Source organism: Xenopus laevis, chromosome 1S, assembly GCF_017654675.1.
Source record: "Xenopus laevis strain J_2021 chromosome 1S, Xenopus_laevis_v10.1, whole genome shotgun sequence".
Lineage (NCBI taxonomy): Eukaryota > Metazoa > Chordata > Amphibia > Anura > Pipidae > Xenopus > Xenopus laevis.
The window spans coordinates 88,979,127-88,991,358 of record NC_054372.1 but is presented as its reverse complement, the minus strand read 5'-3'; the positions used below and the strand labels follow the sequence as shown (position 1 = coordinate 88,991,358).

The following is a 12,232-nucleotide window of genomic DNA, read 5'->3' as shown; positions in this document are numbered from 1 at the left end:
AAGATGACAAAAATATGTTATTGACATGTGTGCTGGATGCCAGGCTGTTGCCAAAACACAAAATGTGTTTATTGGCAGGCTAATTCTTAAACCCTGTGCAGACTTTCCCCTACAAGACATTTATAATTTTATAGATTAAGCATACTGTGCTATTTAATGATGCAAATAATCTTTACATGGGTAAATAACCTGTTGCATCACAAAGATAAGCATATAAACACTATCATAAAACATTAAAAAAGTTACTCTATAAAAGTTCTATACTGTGCTGCATATTAATCAGAGTAAAGGATAGTTTACAGAGGCTAGTGCTTTTCCAAGTGCATCTCCCGAGCTTCCAGTGGCTGTCCCTCGGTTTCCTGCAAATAAGCATAATACAGGCATAGAATGACATCTGGTGTATCTCATCTTAGTGCAGACTCAAATATGATTTGAGTCAAGTGGTGAAAATAAACCAAGTTTCCAACATACCTATCATTGTATCCCCAGTACTGATTGGGGGTGTATGGCTGGAGACCCCATACTGTGCAGGGGTAGAGGAGAAACTGGAAGTCACAGAAGGGTTCACCTCCCCGGAATGCATTGGAAAACCCTAAAAAATTAAGAGACAAACATTACTTATATATGGATATCTTAAGACGGAGAACAGCAGCAGCTAGGCAGACCACTATGACTGCTTCAGGCGCCATGTTCTACATAGATCACAACAGGCAATATTGACAAGTGGATGGGGGCATTTGGGGGGTGTTGCTCTTTTCTGACTAGATTACAGCAATGGTCTTAACACTCAGTGTGCTTTTACCACCAGTCTCTAGCAAAAATTCTGCAGTAACCGTATTCTCCACAGGCAGCTTTTGCCAGCAAATCAACAGGTAAATCTTCAATTGCTCAGCTCCTCTGTTTGTACCTCACATGCACAAACAGAATTTTAAAGAAGTGGGTAGGATTGACCACTTCTCATCATTAGGTTAGATGAGAACCACTTCTCAGGTGGCACTAATGGTAGGTTTGGTACTTCACTGGTATTTTAGCTTGACACAGATGTGGTTTGTAGGTAAGAAGGCTACGGAAATAGGAAGGCCTGAGTTTTGCTTTGCAGAAAAAGTGGCACCGATACCTCTAAGGGCACTTACAGATAGACCAAATAAGTGATTAGACAAGACACACACACACGTTATCCCTATATTTCTTTTTAAAGTATTCTAATACATTGAACTGTAACGGAGAAGAATCACGAACCATTCGCTCATGGGGATGCAGGGTGCTGAATCCTGATGTCTGGGAGACGGATGACTGAGAGCTATTCAGGACTGAACTGTATCCTCCTTGCCCAATACCTCCTGAAGAAGCCCAGATATCGGAGGAACTGTGAAGTGCATCTTAAAAAAAAAAAAAAACACAAAATTAGAATCTCTGAAAATATTAGGGATGCACTGAAACCCAAAACAGAACATATATGGGCAAATTCTGAACTGAATCCAAACTCTTGGCAGTACACAGCTAGAAAAGATTCAGTTTCAGTTCAGCCAGGCTGTTGGATTTGGTCAAATCCTGCTAAAAATCCCTAGAAAATATGAACATAAATGCATGCCAAATTGGAAGTGGGTGTGCTATGTGTCTTGTCTCTTCATGGACTGCAGTCTGATGCTCTACCAGCTATTAGACATACAGTTTAAAAGGGACTAAAAAAAAGTGTAAAAGTGTTCCTCTGTGAGCAGTAACATGGCATTTTTGGCCATACTTCACTATTTAATAGGATAAAAAGCCTCAAGCCAGATCCTGTTGACATTTTGGCACTCACTTGATGCCTTCACCAAGGTATACTGCACAGTTTTTCAAGACCTGAGTAAGAACAGCAGGTCAAAAATTAAATGAGATCTTTGGCATGGTGCAATGATTTATCCAGAGCCCAGTACAGTAGCACATTGCATAGGGAGGTTACGAATGCGAATTGCCTGATGCATAGTAATTGCCCCTCAGCTATCAACATGGGAGAGATTATTTATACTACAATGCCTTTATCAGGGATCTACCATATTAACAAACACATCTTTTAAAAGAAACATCTGTCAGAAATAGACATGATTAAAACAGACCGCAAGAACATGCAGTAATAAAAATGCATACGAGACATGCAATAAGAAAACATAACTCCGATTTTGCAGTGATAATTACTGACCTGCCATGTAGAATGCACCAGGATACACTGAATTAGGTGCCTTAGCGGAGGCATAATTTCCTCGGTCACCACAGTATTCATCACCTGAGTTTGCTGGATAAACCTGCATAGAAAAGCAAAAAATTGTATGTTCTTATGGAATAAAAAAAAAAATTAATGATGCAAAATTAATCACAAGAAACAGACTGTACCAAAAAAGTTAACAAAATAAATGCTTCCTTTGCAAACATGCAAATGCAACTCGGATAATACAAAGGCTAAAGCAAGTTTAAAACACATGTCTTCAACACCAATCAGTGGACTGAAATGTTAAGACTAAGGCATTGCCTTAAGGTTATTTTTTCCCCCCAGGCCCATCACTATTTTCTGCTTCCCTGGTCTAAATATTATGACTGGGACAAGTCCGTTATTTCTTCCTGTCGCTAGTTTACTTCTTTACCAAGCATCCCTAGCGCGGACCAGCACTCATGCATGGGCAGCAGAGTCAATTCATAGAACATGCAAGCCCGAGCCGGGGACAACCGAGAATACAGCAAGATGGCGGCGCAGAAATGTTACTTCCGGGCAGCAGGGGGTAACAATATGTTAGCCTTTTTAAAACCCTTTGTGAATTAGGCCTTCCTTGTCCTTTAATTGCTAATTGTTTATATATTGAAGTTAATGGAGCAAGATAGCAAAGGCAATAGTTTGCAAACGACAAGAATACTCTGCAACATGTCCATCTCTACACATATTGATAAAAGTATTTAGTGTGGTGGAAACAACAGTAAAGAACTGTACTGACTTTTTTTTCATGCCATGAAGCAAGTTTTCCCTTTTCATAAATTAGGGGGCCATCTTATTATGAAACAAAGTCATGATCTCTATGGGGATCACTTGAAGGGCCAAATCTGGCCCAGTGGGCCGTTTAATTTTCTTCATGTTATCCCAGAACCACAAAATGCATAGGATACTAAAATACTGGATTCCTATAATTTGATTAAAGACAGAGTGTGTGTGTGTGTGGGGAAGGGAGGGGGGAGTTAGACCCTCAGCACCATCTGCCATACCTTGGCACTGTGCCAGCATTCTGGGCAGCTGGGAGGGGGGATGTTGATGAGAAGGAGGAGGGGGCTATGTTGCAGGCTAGAATGGAAGGGGGATGGGAGACGAGAGGTGAAGGGATGTATATCAGAAGAACTCCACCTGCCAGAAAGTCACACACATACCAAAACCAACATTATAGATGAATACAAATATACATAAGTAAATATGAATGAATATTTTCTCTTGAAAGAGGTTTAGAGATGTTTATAAAAGTTACTCATTCTCAACCAAAGACATCATCAATAAATGAGTATTATATCTTTTAGCATATTTAGCAGATTCCAACAGCTTTTAGAAATGTCATCACCTGGCATTGTGGAATTGACTCTGCTCATACAACTTATTCCTAGCTCATGTCCCTGTTTAAAAGCTCTGGTATCCAGAAATCCCTTTTAACTCTTTACCTGACAAAAATCTACCTGGGTAACTTTTGATGAACTCCTTACTTTAAACAACTATTATGCTACATATTGTATACGACTACTTGTATTATATATTTTGTTTGGCCTGCAGACGAATCAGTCCGATTACCATACAGGATTGGACAATATACAGCCACTTATACTTGCATGAAGACTATTCAATTCCTCTGCTTACTTATTCAGCTCAAGGTATTACAAAAAAATAATTAAAAACATTTTTTACATAAAAAAGTAGGTTCAGCACAAGTCCCATTCACTGAACTCATGTTCAACAAGGGGTTTACTGCTCCTTTAAAGTTCTAGTCCCATTTAATAGTCTTAATAAGGATAATAAAGTAATTTTCTATAAAGCGCCAAAATATACTGCCGTGCGGTTTTAAACCTCATGCCTGTGGCACTTTGGACTTGTTAATATTTCATACCAATAGACTAGAGGGTCAATTTATGTTCTTCAAGGCAGGATATAAAGCTCAAAAATCAGGCACAAGTTTACATCACGCTGTGCCCCACAAGTTTACACAGCCAAAGCTGTCCTTGCAATTCCATTTCTTCACCTACATCAGCCCACCAATGTAACTGACCAATCAGATTTCCGCATTCCATATGACTTACAAAACATGAGTTTTAATCTCCAATAAATTTGCTCCAATCACATTTGACCAATGACATTATGCCATTCTGTAGTATCAGACACTGCATGGTTTCCAAGTAAAAAACCATAAATCTGAGGGTTTTCATGGGTAAATTCAAAATTTCCTAGGCCGCATCCAACATACTGTTGGCATAAAGGCGGCCATATACAGGGCTGATTTGTACATTCTCAAAGACAAATCGCACGCGAGGGGCTGGTCATGGTATGGTTACCTTTCTTTTGTTCCAATTTTTCATGCAAACAGAATGATCAATTAAACAGAAGGAAACGAGGAAGGGCTAGATGTTTCGTCAGATGCCAAAAGAGCTACTAACATGAAATCAACATCAACATTTAAAATATATTCATATTGAAAACAGTGGCAGACAAATATGGGGTATTTTGGCCACCCTTTTTTTTTTTTTTTCCCATCGCAGGACATCAGTGGTCAGAAAGTTCGGTCTGACAGCAGTTTTAGCTGCAGCAAAATAAAGCAGTGCATTAAGCTATTAAATAATATGATATATTAAATGTAAACCTCTAATACATGGCTCAGGACTCCAGCACAGCAAGACAGCAGGGGCAAAACACTGAGGTAATTCCTTAAGAGTTTGTTCTCTATGTTTTGTGCATGTCTACACTGCTTTTCTCTCACATCTCAAAATCATATAGGCAGGTTATACAGCCTGTTTTTTTTTTTTTTTTTTTTTTTTAAATCCCTGTTATGTGCGTGATATGAACATAATTGGAAATTTAGATTGCAACCTCCACTGGAGCAGAGTCTAATTTAAGACTTTGACGAATACTCTTATAAGGGATAATGTGACATGACGAAAAGATGTGAAATTTACAGCCATATTACAATATTATATATAATTTTTGTGGTTTAATCTTGGGAGCATTTTTTCATTTCTCCAAACATCACAGCTAGTATTTTCCTTGCAACAATGGTAGTGCATTTATATAGACAGACTAAAATAAAACTCAAAAGGAGGAGAAGAAATTTATGTTTTGTTTTTAAATTAAAACCCACAAAATTCCCATTAACCACAGGTTGGAAATGAGTAAGTTAACAGTTACTCAGGAAGCTGTAAATCATACAGGCTACCCCTCCTCCTTTCCAAGCCCCTTATAAATGGTTGGGAGGGGGGGTCTCACCCCTCCAGCAGAGTGAAGTCATTTCCTCTGCTCAGTCTGGTTAGGAGGGGGCGCAAGGGGATTAAGCATAAGAGGAGGGGTGAGGAGTGGGGCTTGACACACTGCCCTGAGTGTTTTAGTTGGGTCTGGAATGTTATTTTACATGAGCTATCACATAATTTTTAGTGCATCACAATAAAAACTCAAATAGACACTATATTTATTTATTTAAGGGTTGGCTCTATTGTACCATTACTGTAGATTTTATATCTCCTGTTTCCTCTATCATTTTGCATGGTGGCTAGCACTCAACCAGATGTTTTATCCAGCAACTACAGATTTCCTATTTTGTGTGAGAGACATTCTTTCTAAGGTTATGACACACAGATTGCTTTCTATGCTGACATAAATATGCCATTGGAGAAAAGCCAATGTACGGCCTTTCATTTTCCTTATGCATGTGCACTGCTATCGAATCAACAATTGCACTGTTGCCAGAAAGTTGTACATTTTCCTGCAATGATATAGCAATAAATCAAAATTTACCCCTAATCTACATGAATGATTTCAGTCAAAACTAGAGCATTTCTAGTCTGCAATATCAGTTTCTATGGATCTAAATGGATGTCATAATATAGTTTTTACTAAGATTTTATAGGTGTGATTGTTAACAACTATGTTAATGAACATTTTTGCTTTCATTATTTACGTTAGTCTGTCTCAGCAGAGTACAAAAATAATCCAACTATCATTGTGTATTTATAAAGCACCAACAAATTCCACAGCAATGTACAATAAATGGTGCGTATATTAAATATACAGACTACATACACAAAAACATAAGGGACCTGCCTAAAAAAGTAAACTACATCAAATAAGTAAATGACTTATCCCCTTATTTAGCGTGCATGTTTATATTGATTACAGTTACCTTTTAAGCAGTTTTTTTTTGTTAATCCAGGACGGATGCTAGCTGGCACTTTACAGACAATGTATATTCAAATTAGCCAGTGCCCTCATAGAGCTTACCACCTAACATCCCTATTAAAGTTAGCCAATAATAAAATTTCATCCAAAGTCAAGTAATATCAATGTGTATACAGACTGGAGGAAAAAACCTCAGCGATAGAAATAGGCACATAACTAGAAACCCTGCAGGCAATTATGACATGCCAGATGGCATTCATATCATAAACTACTTTACTGACTGCTGGGTTTCCAGATATGTGCATGCCTCATCTTTTGAAATACAGTTCACAATATTCATCTAAAAACCAAGGCAAACAAAGGGATATCATCCAAACACCATGCAGATAGTGGTCATAATGAAACCCAACATTACAGATCTGCATGAGAGTAATGCTAACTAGGATGCAAAAATACAGAAATACCTAAATAACAGAATATTTTCTACTCTTATATTCATTGTATTATTATGTTATCCTAGAACAGAGGGAGCAATTCAATTTTTTTTTTTTTTTAAATGTACAATTTTCCCAGAAAAGAACACTCACACCATCCAGAAGCATGATTCACCTTCACAAAACAGTTTTGAAATCGTACACTATAGTCACAAATGGTTGGGGTGGGTACCTGGCCTAACTTTTGCAGAGTCTGGCTTTTGTCCTGAACCCTCTCCCCTCCTCTTTGTTGGTGTATTACACATTAACCATTTTTTTTCAGGTGATTTCTACCCGCTCCCATGGTGTATTACACATTAACCATTTTTTTCAGGTGATTTCTACTCGCTCCCATGTTGCCAACTTCTTTTTTTTTGGAGAATGAAACATTTTTTCTATACATTTTCGGTGCAGATGCACTACATCTAAGTAAAGCTTAATTAATGGCAAATAAATATCACTTACGGAAGAAGGCAGTCCTGGTGGTACCTTTCGCACTTTTTTTGGCTGGGCATCTGTGGGATAAGAATCAGGATAACGATAATCAATAATGACTAACAGCTTGGGGTAAAATACCACTCATTAGCTGGGCCAAGGGCATAAGATTGTGGGTCATCTGCAAACCCCCTTGCAGGCTAAAGCATGAAAATTTTTTCTTACAGAAACTGTACTATGCAAGAGATTATTCATTTGGCAAAATGCCAATCTGCTTTCTTACCAAGGCTACTGTCTCCAGGTCGCCGCCGTGAGTTGGGGTATGTATAATATTGTGACCCTGCTTTTCCTGCATTTGGCGACAGTGCAGAAGGACTGTTCATTGCCAAATCTCCAGAAAGAAATGCAGTCTAAAATGACATCAAAAACATCCCTTATGTATCTAGCAACAGCAAGCTAAACAGAATTGTAAAATATTCAAACATACAGGAGACTTAATAAATTATTAATAAGTTAAACAAATAAACTATCACAAGGCCCTGCTTGCAAGAGCTTACAATCTCTTCGGTCTGTTTCCATTTGCCAATATAATGTGACTCAGAACTAAAACTGAAAGTTCACCATAAATCAACTTTTAATATGATGTATACCGTATTCTGACAATATGGAAATTATCTTTGTTATTTTTAAATAGTTTCACCTCTACAATACCATAGTTAATCAACTATTTGTGGGTGTCACAATTTTGGAATCAGACAATGGTATGACTGATAAACATGTAAAAGCCTGAATTAAAAGAGGGGTAGAAATGAATGACTATTAACGCTATCCTATATAATAAAGTTGAAGTGTCTCTGCGTCCAGTCCCTGTGTCCGTGGGATTGCGCTACTGCGCATGTGCCCCACGGACCGTCTCTGGCAAATGTTTGACTACATATGTTCTAGCGCCCGTTAATTTAATGGGTTTAATGTCTAGTAGTTTTATAATTTACAATAATGCACCTGTACAAACTGCTCCAAGGTTCTATTGTTAATCTTACAGGTAAGTGGAAATAAGTCACTTGGTTGTAAACGGACATGCATTACTACTCTAGTTTGAACATATACTGACTTTGTGAGACAAAGACATGCTCAGCAGGAGAATGAGAATTTTCAGAAATATTGAATACAGACCTACATATTACTGTGTTCACCTAGTTTGAATTACACTTGCCAAATAAGACTAAACAAAACACTGTTTTAGAGTCTATAAAGCTTTTACCTACAAACACTACAGGTATATTACAGGTATATTAGATCAATAAACAAACATTTAACCATATTTATTTTGTGTGTTATTTTACAAGGGAGTCTTTCACCTACACCCTGGTAGTGTATTTGTACACAGGTATAACTATAAGGTTGTAGTATCTACCTGATTCATGGTCATCCCAGGGTCTCTTCCAAATGTAGAATAAGGAGGTCTATCATTTTTTCCTGGAGAGAAAAACAAGCACTTTGTCAGTATATAATAATTGTGGTTTAAATCATCTTAGAATGTCTAGAATATTAAGCTCTTCTGACAGCATTTTTTTCACGGTGATGTAACGGACTTCAAATGCAGCATTCCCGTAACTGGGCAACTGTGCATAATTAACACCAACTCGCCAAGTTGAAATGTCCCCATTCATGCTGATTAGAGCAAACCCCCAGCCTATTACTGCCTCCATTAAACAGTCCCCATAAACCAGTAAAACCATTACATTCCTTCATAGAATTGCACATAGCATAAATACTTTTGTTAGTACCTATAACTACAGCTGAAAATTAAGCTAGTCTCACAGCTACTATCTTCCATTCAGCCTGTAGAGATTCAACATGTTCACATAACTCATGAGAACTGCAGTGAAATCACAAGCTTTAAAGATAAGTTATCAAGGGTCACTGCCCACGAGTAATATACAGTAGTTATAGGGTCGGGCAAAAAGGAATTTGTATTCATTTGTATCAGCATTGAAATAATTACAGGCTTGCTCTAGCTCATATTGAGTGCAATGGCAACCCCTGCAATCCTGAAGATCTACCACCTAATTTCTTTCACTTACCTACAAGACCAGATGCAAGGAAAGGAGCAGATATGTTCCCTTCGTGTGATGGCAGTTCCCTATGCTCGCCATAATGTGCTCCATCTCCATAACCCTAGAAAAAGAAAAATATCAACAGATATTGGTCAGAGAAGGAAAGAACAAATATGTACATGGGCAAACAACTTCATATAAAATATTAACAATGGGTTTTTGGTAGGGATGCACCGAAGCCAGGATTTGGTTCAGGGTTCGGCCAGGATTTTGCCTTTTTCAGCAGGATTTGGACTCGGCCAAACACTTCTGCCCGGCTGAACCGAATCGGGCGGGGAGGGAAATTAGGCGCCTTTGTCACAAAACAAGGATGTAAAATATATGTTTTCCCCTTCCAACCCCTAATTTGCATATGCAATTTAGGATTCATATGGTTCAGTATTCGTCCAAATTTTTCGCGAAGGATTCGGGGGTTCAGCCGAATACAAAATAGTGGATTCAGTGCATCACTAGCTTTGGCAGCAACGGTTGTTTATATGGTATGGTGAACCCATAGAAACTTTGTTTTTAAAAATAGTTAAAGGCGAAGGAAAGGTATAAACACTGGGGAGAGCGCCAAATGTTAGACTATTTACTGAAAACTACACCAGCCCAGGGTACTTCTGAAGGAGCATCACAACTCCAATGCAGTGCAAATGCACAATAGAACTATGGGGTCAGCTTTTTGCTTCTAAGTTCAACTCTTTACTCTTCCTGCACATGTGCACCAGGACTGCTGAATGTAGAGAAGATCCAAAAAGAAGTAAAAGTAGTACCCTGAGTGCAATTCCCAGCAAACAAGTTCACCATGCAGGGTCTCAGGTAGGTGATTATAATCACTGGGGGGTGCTTAACAGGGTTTTTATGTGCCAGTTCTGAATAATTCTTAAAGGAGGTGTTCACTTTCAAACACTTCTTTCAGTTTAGTTGTTTTCAGATTGTTCACCAGAAATGAAGACTTTTTGCAACTACTTTAAATTTGTGATTGTTTTTCTAATATTGAAGAGTAACATTACAAAGCAACTGAAAGTATTTCTGGTGAACTAACAACTAATTTTTGCACCCACATATAAAAAAAATACATAATTTTACACATGTTCTATCCTATCTGCACTAGGGATGCACCGAATCCAGGATTCGGTTTGGGATTCGACCTTTTTCAGCAGGATTCGGACGAATCCTTCTGCCCGGTCGATCCGAATCCTAATTTGCGTATTCAAACTAGGGGTGGGGAGGGAAATCACATGACTTTTTGTTACAAAATAAGGAAGTAAAAAATGTTTTCCCCCTCCCAAACAAAATTTCCATATGCAAATTAGGATTCGGTTCGGTATTCGGAGGTTCTGCCGAATCCAGTGCATCTCTAATCTGCACTATAAAATAGTACAGAGCCTACTAGTAACCCCCAGCATAAAACAGCAATGTAACCACCAGCAACCCCCTCCCCTTCATAGAACAGCACGATTTGTAAACTTACAAACCAGGCTGCTCGTCCCTCAAAGCCACCATTAAAGTCCCCATTACTTTACTTACTTACAAAAGCAGAACTATCAACATGACCTACTTTTAATGATTAATATTTTGAAAAGTACATTTTTAGTGTCAGTATCACTTTAAGAGCTTTATCAGTCTATTTATAACATGCCCACCTCTAGCTACTGGATGCAGGGCACATGCCTCAGGGGCCTACAGAGAGCAACACCCATGTCTTTGGTCACCCTTAACTAACGTTTAGTATGATGTGTAGAGTGATATTCTAAGACAAATTTTCAATTGGTTTTCATTTTTATTATGTGTGATTTTTGAGTTAGCTTTTTACCGTATATACTCGAGTATAAGCCGAGTTTTTCAGCACTCAAAATGTGCTGAAAAAGTCTACCTCGGCTTATACTCGGGTCAGCGATAAAAAACACACATACTGTACATACACAGACGGTCTACAATGCTGGACTGCCAGCTACCGGCACTGCAGTCAATACACTTTAACCCAGAGCAGATAACCCCCAGGAAACCGAGCAGATAAAACCGCGTCCTGCTTCTAAGAAACGAGCCACTACCTCTCACCTCAGTGACCGGATGCAGCCGTTTGGATTTAACCGGATCTTGAGCTGGATTTCTGTGCGCGCCGCTGAGCTTGTGCAAGGACATACAAGTCCCACGCGCATGGACCCGTGTGCGCACCTTAACCTCCTTCATAACCGCACTGCCGCTAAAAATCATGTCAGCGACCCCCACTTTTACCGACATGCTGGCTCCTGTGTCCCCCGCAGCCTGGGCCTTCAGAACAGAGTGCCACTGGGATCAAACCAGGTAAGAGAGGGCGCGCAGCAAAGTCCTACGACTGGGACTTTTTCTTTCCAAACAAGCGCACAGGGAGCGGCTTAAAGGAATGTGGCGGTAGAAACATCCACTACAGGCTGTGGATCCTCCCTCACTTCCAGGCCCCAGCAACCCTCCAGGCTTACCCTGTCACCCGACCCGGGCGTGTGCGCCCCTCCAGTTATTGTTGCACTTGTTGTACCTGCTTCCCTGTATTGTGCATTTCCTAAAGTGCAGCTGGAAGTCTACAGGTTGGACACCCTGGCCCTGCATTAACATATGTTATCAGAGTTTGACACAGACCAGTGCATGCTTTCTGCCTCCTCTGTGCCTTGTCATTGTTGTGTGGGGAGTGTGTGTGTATATAGTATATGTGTGTGTCTGTGTATGATGGTGTAGGTAGAAAAAATGTCTAATATAAATCTACTGGGGGGGACAAATTTTCAGTGATTTAGCTGTAGTGATTGCAGCATAAAGGGTTATAAATGGAAACTTTCTGTTAATAAAAGGAATGAAGTTTAATTTTG

General features: G+C 39.1%; 1 protein-coding gene across 10 annotated transcripts in view; it reads right to left on the bottom strand.

Annotated features, from left to right (window-relative positions):
• tcf3.S (transcription factor 3 S homeolog) overlaps positions 1-12,232 on the bottom strand; it is a 61,888-nt gene that overhangs the window by 17,251 nt on the left and 32,405 nt on the right. For all 10 annotated transcript variants that reach the window (XM_018233723.2, XM_018233725.2, XM_018233727.2 and 7 more), the window contains 8 exon segments: positions 9,375-9,468; positions 8,705-8,766; positions 7,574-7,700; positions 7,321-7,370; positions 2,180-2,282; positions 1,240-1,379; positions 472-592; positions 301-359 (listed from right to left, as the gene is read on the bottom strand). In XM_018233723.2, coding sequence (XP_018089212.1) covers positions 301-359; positions 472-592; positions 1,240-1,379; positions 2,180-2,282; positions 7,321-7,370; positions 7,574-7,700; positions 8,705-8,766; positions 9,375-9,468 — 756 coding nt within the window.